General features: G+C 48.5%; 1 protein-coding gene across 8 annotated transcripts in view; it reads right to left on the bottom strand.

Annotated features, from left to right (window-relative positions):
- HMG20A (high mobility group 20A) overlaps window positions 1-13,269 on the bottom strand; it is a 265,307-nt gene that overhangs the window by 66,914 nt on the left and 185,124 nt on the right. For all 8 annotated transcript variants that reach the window (XM_086959289.1, XM_086959287.1, XM_086959286.1 and 5 more), the window contains one exon: window positions 10,589-10,721. In XM_086959289.1, the coding sequence (XP_086815415.1) occupies window positions 10,589-10,721 (133 nt within the window). The remainder of the gene's footprint in view (window positions 1-10,588; window positions 10,722-13,269) is intronic.

The following is a 13,269-nucleotide window of genomic DNA, read 5'->3' as shown; positions in this document are numbered from 1 at the left end:
CATGCCAGTTGGTCACCCTACTGGGACATATAACAATGTCACATCCAACACGGAGGAAAGCACACGTGTCTGAAGTTCGTATGAGCTTGTATTCTCGTGCATGATTCACTACAATAAAACTGATCCCACGTGTTCCCGGAATACATTTTTTCCAATTCCAGCACTGCCTGGTGGCTACACAAATCAACGTGTAAATGGTGGCTCACAAAAGTAGCCTAGCATGAGGCAATACATTTATAACATTCTTATGTTAGTAGCTTCGTGTTGTTTCCCCGTAAACTGTAATGACCTGGTACCGTTACATTTCAAAATATCGTCATCGTGCAAAAAAGGCGAAACAATAAAATAACAATTGCAAGCATTAATTCCAATCGTAGATTTAGGGTAAGTCCGTTTAGAGCGTCCCTAGGTTGCGTCACGTATGTCCCTGGGGTGTTCGAACGAATACTACTGTGCGCAGCAATTTTAAGGAACACTTCCGGTAGGCAGCCATGTTAGGTGTATACAAACTGAATTCACCCCTTACTAGCGCGCTCTCGGATGGAAAATCTGGTGTGCGTACCTGCTTTGTAATGGGAACTGTTGGGATTTGTAGTTCCTAATTGCGTGTGTGACCGGACGCTGTCGTTGAGCCCGTGACGCATCCCTGCAGCGGCCTCTGACGACCATCTTGGAATTGGAGCGAAAAGGACCTGACCCAAGAGTTCAGACCCCCAGAGTGCGTGAAAAGGTGCGGCACCCGCGAGGACGGGGTCGGCAGAGACCCAACGCGGAGGTGGGTGGTTATTTGGCCTATTGAATGCTAATATGCTTCTTCAAGACAGGTGGTACGACTAAACCGTCCCTTGGTTGCAGGGTGTAAACAAGACGTTGAAGTCTGATCTCCGATTGTAGGTGCCTACTTCCCTGCACTGCCCTCTGACAGTGAACCTATCGTGTTGCCACCCCTTCCTCTTTCATTCCTGCATCACAGCTCCATCATTAAACGGTCATAAAGGAGGCGGGTTCCATCTCTCCAGGAACTAAGGGATGTGTACAAGTGTAATAAACGTATACAAAGACATTTCTTCCAAGAGCGCTGGTAGGTGTGTCCTCCAATCTTCAGTACATTATTATTAATATTTGGGGATGGACACCGTATGCAACCCAGTACCTCCCTGAAGTTATGAAAAGTACCACCCGCTAGTAATACTGCAGTAGTTAAATCTTAGGCGGTGTGCCCGTTCTCTAAGGTTAGTCTTGATATTCAAGATATTTGGGCTGATATGTTGAAATGATGTACGTCCCTTTCTTCAATAGTTAGTTGGTCTCTTCTGCTTTCTGCTTTTATTGTGCTATTTGCTTATCTTCTTGTGCTGCCATCTTGATGGGTTTCAGCTTTCTTGTACTGTTCCAGCTCTCCAACCTGCAAGGATATAATAGTGATGTGTGGCCAACTAGTAGGTCTGCTAGTGGCAAGCACGTCTATGTTGGTAGGGGGCACATATGCTAGCTGTAAGCCCTTCAGACTGGAACTTCTTGCTCTGTCATCAGATTAACACCAGCTTGTTACCCAAACGTCAAAATATTAATCCATCAGTTAGGGAGGTGGAAAGATGTTGGTTTCTCGGGTACGCTATAGAGATTCTTTCAACTTAAAACAAGCCTCTGATATAACTAAAGATGTTTTTGCTGTTCACTATTTTTGATAGGTTCCTACGTGATGGAATCAATTGCAGTGTACTAAAAAAAACAGCGAATACGCGCTGCTCCAGGGAAATGGTGCTACTTGGCCAGTTGGTGGTTTGACAAATTAGACCATAAAATCCAGCGGTCATGTCTGAAATATCTATGTTTTCAGTGCTTTGCTTTTTCCTAGATTCATTTGTATTGACTAAAGGAACTAGTCAAGTTCCAACCTCTATTTCCATGGGTGATCAATCCTCTTGGGTGGAAATGAGCATGAGTGCGCTCAAGGAGTACTGCTTTAAAATCTGTACTTAACGCAGCCTTCCCACAGTTTACATGCTGGAATCAACTTTTGCAGTTAGACACCCCATTAGCCTCATGATTACCTACATTATATATCAGAAGTGCAAAGAACAAGAACAGTTATAAAAGCCTTCAAGGGGTGTGATCAGTTGTACAACCTGCACCTTCCCATTGGGGGTCAGACTCCATGTTCAGCTGTCTGGGGTTGTATGGGGCAAGGGAGATGGGTACGGGTGAGTGGAGGGAGGAGAATAGGGAACTGCAGGAATAGATGTTGATAAAATTGCTGTAAGAGTGTACATTTCTCCAGCAGCTCCCTGATTGCCTTTCTTAACCCCCCCTCCCCCTCCAATTATCCACAAAGGACCCAGTATGGCCTTGGTCTACTGTGTCTTCTGAGGGGAAGCTGTCCAAAGAGTGCCTCAGAAACTTGGTATCCATTGAGGGGTTTCTTAGTCCTGCCTGTCTTGTCGCCCAGCCTGAGATAGGGGGGCGTAATCCGATTCAGAGGCGCCTGAGTATCGGGGTTCAACGAGGTTTCTGTGTTCAGCGAGGAAGTCTCTCCATATGTCCCTAAACTTGCCAAGTTGGTGGTTCAAGTCGGCTATTGTTTGTATGCAGCTATATTGTACATCTCCTGTAGCAAGGTGTTAGGCGTAGGGCTAGTTTGTTTCGGCATAGTGGTAGTATACAGATATTGGCCAAGGCCATACCAAACCATCTGTATTTTTAGTTTGCAATAAATGGATATTGATCAGAGTTGTAAAAAAGTTATTCTGTGCTATTAGGGTGCCCTTGATGGTTACAGTCTGTATGAATGTGGTCGTAGTAGAAGCCTAGTATGTGGTCCAAGTTCGGCATCTCCCCCCCCCCCCCCCCCAAAACTGATTGTTGTCCCCCTTCGGTGATCCACACCTCCAACACGCTTTAGGGTTTATTAGGGACCTGCGGGGTGGCTCGTGCCATTTGTGTAGCACTTTATACATGCTTCCCTGAGGCATTGGTGGTCTTGGGTAGCTAGGTCTGCCAAATCTTTTTCTTTGAGTTTGTGATCTATAGCCTAGCTTATCTCCAAGCCTTCAACGCAGAGACCCTAATCAAGGCCTGCTGCCACAAGGTGTCTGGATAGGGAGAGCTGGTGGGACCAGGCGAACGTGGCACATCACAGGCCCTAACTTCCTCCCTGCCAGACCACGGAGGAGCCTACTGACCAGAGTCTAGGTGCGGAGAGTTGTGAGCACCGTGAAATATATCCCTGCCCACTGCTGTGCCTGAGGCCCGGGACACTCACCATACACACTACTCGAATCAAATGACTATCCAACCGGTGTCCCGGCGGGGACGCAGTAACTACGGCGCTGCTACACCACCGGGCCCCTTTTCTTCTAGCATCTGTTGCGGGGCACCTCGCCCTGGGAGAGGTGGTTCAGGGAGCAGGGGCGGGCGTCCCCAGGTGCAGGTGCGGCTCCTGTAGTCTAGGGGGAGACCCCTACAGCTCTGCTGGGACCTACCTGCTCTGCTGGCCGTGGGCTGCGTTGCTATCTTGCTCCTAGGCGGCCTTCTCAGACAAAGCGGGCACTGGCTATTTCCGACTGCCCTTCCTGGTGCCTGCTCTGCGCCTTGTTGCCTACCTACACAGTGGAGACTGTCCGGTCGCTGGATCCCTGGGAGCTGTGCTCAATGGCCCATGAACAGAAATGTACCGCCACTGGACTCTGGCCACGCAGAAAAGCCTCTCCCCACCATCCTTACTTGCCGCACCGCCTGGCCTTCTCCAGTCATTCCTGTGTGGGGGGGGCTCGCAGTGTGTGGGGGGGCTCGCAGTGTGTGGGGGGGCTCGCAGTGTGTGTGGGGGGGCTCGCAGTGTGTGGGGGGGGCTCGCAGTGTGGGGGGGCTCGCAGTGTGGGGGGGGCTCGCAGTGGGTGGGGGGCTCGCAGTGTGTGGGGGGGGGCTCGCAGTGTGTGGGGGAGGCTCGCAGTGTGTGGGGGAGGCTCACAGTGTGTGGGGGAGGCTCACAGTGTGTGGGGGAGGCTCACAGTGTGTGTGGGGGGGCTCGCAGTGTGTGTGGGGGGGCTCGCAGTGTGTGGGGGGGCTCGCAGTGTGTGGGGGGCTCTGTGTGTGGGGGGGGCTCTGTGTGGGGGGGGCTCTGTGTGGCTGTGTGTGTGGGGGGCTCTGTGTGGGTGTGTGTGTGGAGGGCTCTGTGTGTGGGGGGGCTCTCTGCGGGTGTTTGTGTGTGGCATTTGCGAGAGATTAAGCTATTGGCATTGAAAATGACAATGCCATTTATTTATGTTAAAAAAAACATAAATAAAAATAATGCCAAGAGCAATGCCAATAGCTCTAACTTTAACAAAGGCAAAACCATTGCATTGTAAATGCTTGTTACATAAGGACGTGGAAAGGCCCCAAAGGGGAGGCCCTTCGGCCTATATTCTCTATGTATGTCCTTGGGACATTACTTTTTTATGTACCGGAGGCTCCCGTCTCGGCGACGGGGAATGATTCAGGCATGTGAATCTATGAAAGACACCCAAATACTGATAACACGTTCAGACTCCTCACTGGAACTTACTCCCTTTGGCCTAAAAACACTCAAGCAAACCTTTTATCCTTCAAGAAAATGCAGAAAACATTATTTTTACCTAATATGCAAGAGCCCATGTGGAAAGGGGCGACCATTCGGTCCCCCCGAACGTATGGCGGAGTACCACGATCCCCCCGGGAAGCAATCTTGGGCGGGAAGCGAGTCTCGGCTGGTATGCCCGAAGCGGCGTAGCCGGGGCGCGCTTTTTCCCGCCCTGGAGTGGGCTGGCCTAGACACTGACGCGGCCGGCCACGCCCTTTGAGGCAGGCAGGGGCGGGTTGACGCCCGCCCTGAAGACGGATAAAAGGAGCAACAAGCCAAGAAAGCATCCTCTTGTTCCTGTGCTCTGAAGCTGCACCTCCTCGCTACACGTGAGTTCGAGACGGAACGAAGAGCCAATTTTGAACGTGGTAATCTTTCTTTTTGTCTTGCAGATACTCTGTCTGAGAATGCCTAAGAAAGTTGGAAAGCGAGTTACTACCGACCAGATGCTCCGTATGCTCATGAAGGAGGTAACCGATCTAAAGAGGCAGATGGCGGCTAGAGACGGGGAAGGGGGACCGAAACGACCGTTGGCAGGAGCCGCTCCGGGAGGGAAGGGCAAGAGGCCCAGACGGGGGGCGGCGGGGGGAGACACCCCGGTTCCCGATACCCCACTCGAAAGGCCGACTCCGGTGCCGACAGAGGGGAATCCGATTCCCGTGGTGGTCACCCCCGTGTCCGGGGAGGATATGCCGCCCGAGTTGGCAGCACAATTGGCAGCGTGGTTGGGGAAAGATGGCGAGGGCGCCACGGCTGACGACGCACGGGTGTTGATGAAGCAACTTCGTGAAAATAGGGAGGCGGTGAAAGCACCATCGCCAGTTATCACACCGTCTCCGGCGGGTGGAAAATCGACAGGAGCAGGTCCAGCGGCAGACGCAGCTTCCGGTTCAGGTAAGCGGCCATTGCCGATTGCGAGGGATGAGTCTGCACCCTCACGAAGGGAAAAATTGGGTCAGCATGTTCCTTTGGCTATTAAAGAAAAGATGTGGGCAGATGAGTATGTAAACATGTTCTCGTTGCTTACTGATCATTATGAGATGGAGCATGTTAAAAGCCAAAAGGAGCTCATGCATCCGAGTGTTTGGCGCGCAAAGATGGCCGCCTTTAAGGTTGACGAAAACATTGGCAATTGGGGCAGGGCATGGGGAATTTTTACCGCCATCATGGGTGAACGTAGGCCCGAGTTGCTGTCCGAATTGCCTATTTATCAGTCACGGATAATGGAATATTCTGTATCGTATGGGGGCAATCAGTGGTTTTGTTACGATAATATTTTTAGGAAAGCAAAAGAACACGACAAGAACTTGACTTGGGATTGTTACGATTCTGTTTCATGGTCGAAAATGGAGAGTACTGGTATGTTGAAATTACCATTGGTAGGGAGTAGCGGGGGTGAATCCTCCCGCCAATATGCTGGGACACCCTTTCGATCGAGTACAGGTAATGACTACCACTCGAAGCCGAACGGCAACGCAGGTAAAAGGGGGATTTGTTGGAACTTTAACAGGGGTAAATGTACGAGGCCCCAGGGGTCATGCAAGTTTAGACATGAATGCGGAGGGTGTGGGCAGCCATCCCATCCTGAGTCCATGTGCAGAGCCAAAACAGGTGATAACGGTGGTAGGGGAGGCGCCAAGCAGGTCTGAAATAGTCCGAGGAGCGCCTTTACCTACTCCGATTGATACCATGGCAATGATTCCTTGGCTCAGCGAGTACCCGGATCATGTTTCCGCTGGGGTGTTGCGGAACGGGTTTTCATATGGTTTCCGCATCCCAGTGGGGGATTTTCAGGGTTTAGCAAAATGTAAAAACCAACTGTCGGTCTTGCAACATACAACCGTGGTACAGGAGAAGATTGGGAAGGAGGTTACTCGAGGTCGAGTCGCCGGTCCATTTGATGAGCCACCCTGTGCTAACTTTGTTTGTTCCCCTTTGGGGGTGGTCCCTAAGAAGGACCCGGGTGAGTTTAGGTTGATACATAATTTATCAGCCCCACGTGGTCTTTCCGTGAATGATGCGATAGACCCGGATGTGTGTTCGGTGCGGTACGCATCCTTCGATGAGGCCGTCGCCATGTTGAATCGCCTAGGGCCCGGGGCGCTGATGGCAAAATCAGATATTGAGTCAGCGTTCCGGTTGCTCCCGGTACACCCAGACGATCAGCGTCTCCTTGGTTTCATGTTTCAGGGTCACTATTACATGGATAGATGTATGCCGATGGGATGCTCTATATCTTGTGCCTATTTTGAAAAGTTCAGTTGTTTTCTGCAATGGGTCTTCACAAAGAGGACGGGTTTCCAGCATGTCATGCATTATCTCGATGACTTTTTGTTTCTGGGGGCGGCTGGGGATCTAGAATGTGGACAGGCTTTGAATGAATTTTGTGTCTTAATGAAGCATTTTGGTGTGCCACTGGCACCAGGTAAGACTGTGGGTCCCTCGACTTGCCTCGAGTTCCTGGGGATCGAGCTCGATTCAGAGGAAGGTTGCTTTCGATTACCTAGTGAAAAGGTGTTAAGATTCAGGGCTACCCTGAAAAAGTGTATTAGTGAGTCTAAAGTCATGCTGCATCAATTACAACAATTAGTGGGCCAGCTGAATTTTGCCCTGAGAGTAATGCCGATGGCCCGCCCTTTTTCCCGCTCGATCGCTCAGGCCATGGTCGGCCTGAAGGAGGGTCATCATCGCACGAGACTATCGGCAGAGGTTCGCCAGGACATGCGCATTTGGTTGGCATTTCTGGCGGAGTTCAATGGTCGAATTGTCTGGAATAAACCGGCAGTCTCCTCCGAAGAGCTGGGGCTGTGGACAGATTCGGCTGGGAGCATTGGTTTTGGTGCCATATTCGGCACACAATGGTCGGCCCAGAAATGGCCTTTATGGTGGCATGAGTGTGGGCTGACAAGTAACATTGCCTTTCTTGAACTTTTTCCCATTCTGGTGGCCCTGAAAACTTGGCCTGAGGGACTCAGAGATCACTCTGTGGTTTTTTGGTCTGATAACATGACCGTGGTTGAGTGTATCAATAGCCAGGCAGCACGATGCAAATGGATTCTGAGATTGCTCAAAGAAATTGTGTTATTGTGCATGCAATTGAACGTTCTATTTAGGGCAAGACATGTGCCGGGGGTGATGAACCAAGCGGCTGATGCGCTTTCTCGTTTTCGTATGCAGGCCTTCTGGGGTTTTCTGCCCACAGCGGACCCGGTGGCGGCACCCTTTCCCGAAACTCTCTGGTCTCTCGGTGCCCCGAACTACAGAACCTCGTGGGAGAGAGTTTAGCACCCAGGACGAGGAAGGCATATGAAGGGGCATTCCGATCCTATTGGGCCTTTTTGGGGACTGCTAGGGGAGAGCTTTGGGGTCAGGAAGAGCTAGTGGTAAAATTTCTGCTGTCCTTACATCAGGCAGGCAAGTCAGTGGCTACGGCCCAGAGGCATCGGGCCGCCATCTCCTTTATGGCAAGGGCTCATGGGATCCAAGACCCGACTGCATCTTTCGTGGTGCAAAAAGCGCTACGTGGGTGGCAACGCCTTGAGGGTCGCAGAGTAGACGAAAGGCGCCCGATAGGTTTGGATAGGTTGGCTCTGTTGTTATCGGTACTTCCTGCAACGTGTTCATCCCAGTATGAATCAGTGTTATTCCGAGCCGCTTTTGTGCTAGCATTTCATGGGGCTAGGCGAGTAAGCGAACTAGTAGCAACGAATAAGCAGGATACCATGGGGGGACTGTGCCGAGAGCACGTTCAGATCAGGGGGGAGACAATGACTGTCTCGTTTGTCAGTTCCAAGACCGATCAGGGTGCGATTGGGGACTGCATAATCATACGAAGGATTCCCGGGTCTCCCATGTGCCCTGTGGTGTGCGTGGAAGAATATTTAGCACAAAGGGTGGCATCATGGGGGGGGACCTTGTTGAGACACGCTGACGCCACCCCACTGACGAGGTTTCAGTTTCAGCGGGTACTTGCGATGTCAATTTCGGCCGCGGGCTTGAACCCCGGCGAGTTTGGGACCCATTCCTTTCGGATAGGGGCTGCTACAGAGGCTACAGCCAGGGGTCTGAATGTTGAACAAGTAAAACGTGTGGGGCGTTGGTCCTCGAACTGTTATAAGAGGTATGTGCGTTTGCACATGTTGTGAAGCTGTAATGATGTACTCACGCTTCTTGTTTTTTGTTTGGTTTTCAGTTGCGCAAGCCTACGAGGCGGGGCGGACTGGGCAGTCGACCCGACACCGGGGGGCCAGCGGTCAGACATCACCGACTGTGAAAAAGGAGGTGTGGGTCGTGGGCCACTCATACGTGAGGCGTGCCGCGGACGTATTCAAAGCAGGTGACATGATTCACGTGGCTGGGGAATACGGGTACAGTGTGTCCTTCTACGGAAAGGGCGGGCTCTGTATTGACCGGTTTCGATCATTTTTTGAGGGTTTGTTAGGGCGGACGAGGTCACCGCCGTCTGTAGTCATAGTACACCTTGGGGGCAATGATTTGGTGACCACTGGTAGACGACTTCTTCTTGAGGCAATGCTTTCCACGGTAAGTTGGTTGGCGAGAAGAGTTCCAGGGTGCACAATTGCATGGTCCCATATGATCCCACGGAAAGTGTGGCGGGGGGCTATTTCGGTTCCTGCTCTGAATCATTCAGTAAGGAAAATTAATAATAAAATGAGTAGATTGTTCCGTTCAAGTACACTGCATTCTATTTCGCATGGTTGTATTACAGGGGACAGTATGTATTTGGGGGATGGTGTTCATTTGTCCCGGGTGGGGAACGAATTGCTCATAGGAGACCTGATAGCTTGGCTAAAGACTTTATGACATGACCTTTAGGCAGGAGTGTTGTGGGGGGTCCGGATAGCCGGTCAACTATCCGGCCTGTGGCGGTAAGGTCATGATCGGTGAGCAGTAATTGGAAGATCCCTATGGGTGGGCGTCACCCATTACGGATGGGAGCGCTCGAGGGAGGTGGCCATTGGCCCCTCAACGGGGAGGCGGTCCCTTCTAAGGATGGGCCGCCGAAAGGAAAGGAAAGGCGGTCAAGGCCCCTTCCTGGGTAGGAGGGGCTACAGCCCCCTCCTGGGGAATTTCCCGGGGCCTGGACATCTGCGACGGCAGATGTGGTAAGTTGTGTGGGGTTTGGGAGGGGGTCTACGCTACCTTCTAGATACCTCACACGAGTCCTCGGACGACCTTTAAATGGCGTCGAGTTTATTGGGGCCCCCGTCAAGTCAAGGGAAATTGGTAAATGCACTTGAGGTACACCTCTGTGCGGTCGCCCCTCACAAGTGAGGGGGATATGTCTGGTTTAGGGATCTTGACACCGGTTACGACCTTGCCGTTGGCCCTTAAACGTTAGGATGTACAATTTCAAGTTAAACGTTTTATAGGATGTTAGTTCGGCTAGGAGAACCTTTGTATTAGAGAATATGTTAAGGTTAGCCAAACATCGCAATGTGGAAATGAAATTGTACATTAATATGAAACTGTTATTTTAATGTTTTAATTTTGTTTCATATTTTAATAAATACGGCCGGGAGGGTCACTCCCTCCCGTCTTCCAAAAGTTCAGAACCGTTTTCGGTTTCCCATTCTTGGGGATTGTGTTGAGAGGGGGTGGCGGGTATCTCAGCCATATGTACCATTCTGACTCTTTTACCTGTCCTAGCCTTTGTTACACAAAGATTTATGCTTCTTCCCCAAAATCATCTAGTCCCTCAGTGTAAAATGTAATTCATAATGTTTTTTGTAAAGTAAACTCCGGAGGCAGATCATTTTCTCTTTAGGGCCCTCAAGCCTGGAATAAGCTGCCTGTTGAACTACGTCAAGCAAACAATGAACAATTGCTCAGAAAGCAACTTCAGACTTGGTTTATCCGTCTTTAATGAGTTCTCACCTAAACTTCTGACTTTCATTTCCCATACAGCGACGTGACACTCATCATAGTAGCCACACCCTTTAGAAATACCTTCATTCACTCAGTCCTCACCTTGCCTGTGTTGTCTGCCTTTCTGTCGGTCCTGTGCTTTCCTGCTAAAAGTCTTGTAGGCCTCCGTTTTCTGGTACTGTTTCAGTTCCTTCATATAGCGCTCTTTGTCCCGCTCTGCTTCATCCAGGTAACGCTGCAACCAGAGAAGGAACTTACTGTTAGAGACAGATTAATATTCTTTTCAACAATAACTTTCACCAAACATCTGCTCCCTCGATCTTCGTAATTGCACTACACATCACTCTTTGAGCGAAATGAACACCTTGCTTTTCTGTAATTCTCTACCCTATTAGAAATCTAACACAACGGCTGTGACAGTGAACTCTAAAGAAGTAGGGTGCAGTATTATAAACATTGATAGTCTGCCACAAAGCATACGATACCAGTTTTCTGCGATGGCACGATCTATATTATTTGTCAACAGCAAGACAACTGAAAGTATACAAGTAAAAGCGTATTAAACCTAATTCTGCACTGGGTCTACCACTTGGCTAAGCTGTGTCCTCCCTTCCTAATTTACAGGCTCAATGTCTGGATCCCTAAGATTAACCCACCTGTGCACTATCTATGTTTAAGACCTGACCCTAACTTTCTTATGAGGCAATAGCACAACTCTTAATGATTTGTGCATGAGGTCTTCAAAGACCAATTAGTGGCTGATATCTTCGTAGTTGAATGAAATATGGAAGACGGGTACTAAATGCTATTGAGATGCACAGTTAAAGGTATGCAAGATTTTGAATCTGAACAATGTTTGTTGTTCGTATTCACCAGTCTTGCCAACTATAAACCACAAATATGATAATGGAAGTAAATGTTGCAAATGGTAACTAGCATACAAAGCATGGAACAAAAGAAAAAACATCAATATAAACAATGCTAACCCGTGAGCGGAAGATCTAAATATTGTATCTATAACTTGATGTGCCCAATGGAAAAAGTTTACTGACCCGTTCCAGAGTTATCTTTAACAGACCCATGATAAGTATAATAATAATTCCTGAGGAGTTCAGTGTCTCAAATAATATCCTGAATGAGACGTTTGGTTGTGAATTAAAATAAAACGTTTGAATTGGGTTAATAATTAACTGGGCAGCAAGGGGTGGTACTTGAAAACTGCAAGTATCTATTACAAACCTGTTCTAATCACATTTTTTCACTGCAGCATAGACTATATTTTCTCATTAACACTTTTGTTTTTTACAGCTCTGCTTACATGTCAATGAATAGAGTCTGCACAAACAAAAACATTACTACAACACGCCCAGTACGGCAAAGACGCTGTTAAAATTCTACTCTTCACCTTTTAAATTATCAAAAATCCCATTGGATCCTTTTTACATTGATTTCATAGGGAAACATTTTGTAAGTTGACTTCAGTACGTCCTTAGATCAGAACCAACATCTCGGCATGATTTTGATGCTGTTAAGTACTGCATACAACCAAAGACGGAAAAGGAGAGGTTGGTCTATGGAACCAATGCCACAGCCCAGTGGCTTCTCTCCAGCAAGACTTCAACAGTCACAGACACCTTTAAACAGAATACCAAATATGGACACAACAAGTGGAGCCCAGCTAGTTATTACAGATAACCTTTTCTCAAAAGGTCCTAGAGAGCTGCTCTGAAGGCACTGCAGAAAGGGTAAAATAATCTCCATCATATACGTACTTTGCACTTTTCTGTTAAGTGTATTTTTCATTCAAAAGAACCGCCACTAAAGAGAGCTCTTTTGTACACTCCGCTTTAGGCCCTACTGTGTTATACTTTAGTGCAACATACCATAAGTCAGCAGTTACAGCATGCTATTCACTACAACCGGGCTCCCAAACTAAGCTCCGAGATGAACATGGATGTTGAGACAAGAAACGGACTACGTTCCCGTTATGTTTGTAAGGTAGACGGCTAATGAAGGCTTTCTTTTAGGGCACTCAAACGTTGTAGGGAGTCTTTTTCTCTTTAAATGGAAAGAGCATGGCCAAAGAAGAGGGCCCAGAACATCTATGACTCAGCTTCAATTTCACCCTTGTTTAAAACATTTTAAGTGTATCTATATATATATGTATGCGAGCATGTATACATCTGGTATTTCTATAGAACAAGCTTAGCCAAAAGGCAGCAGTGCGCTCGATAGGGTCAAAGTAAAGAAAAAAGTCAAAAAGTGATAGGAAAGATGATTAGTTTGTGGACTTTTAATGCATCGTGATTCGGTGTTCTTTAAAGATGCGTGTGTTCAATTCTTTCCTAAACTGAAACAGCGTAGGAGCTCTGCTGATGGATACAGGGAGGATCTCCCCACTCCAGAACTTTCAATCACAGAAATGTGAGGAAAAGGTGTGCTTTTAGGCAAAGTTTGACATTTGCAATGGCTTCTATGTAAAATAACCTTGTAAGAGCCTCAAAGGCCATGCCACACTGGAATCTTCCGGGTGTCTATTTTTCAGAAATGTACAGGTTTGGCAGGATTTCCTATGTGCTGGCTGAGTAAGGGACCAAACACTACAGCTAACCAATTTGCAAAAAAATTGTTTCTTTTCAGTACAAAATGCTCATGTTTCCTTATTGCGTTTTGGGCTTTTTCCTGTTACGTGGGTTCGGCCCACTCAAACAAGTGAAGTTAAAATTGTATTTTGAGACAGGGGAGAACAAAGCACGATATAACATTTGTGGAAGACCACAGCT

Source organism: Lissotriton vulgaris, chromosome 2_2 (genome assembly GCF_964263255.1).
Source record: "Lissotriton vulgaris chromosome 2_2, aLisVul1.2, whole genome shotgun sequence".
Classification (NCBI taxonomy): domain Eukaryota; kingdom Metazoa; phylum Chordata; class Amphibia; order Caudata; family Salamandridae; genus Lissotriton; species Lissotriton vulgaris.
This window is presented reverse-complemented; position numbering and strand designations above follow the sequence as displayed.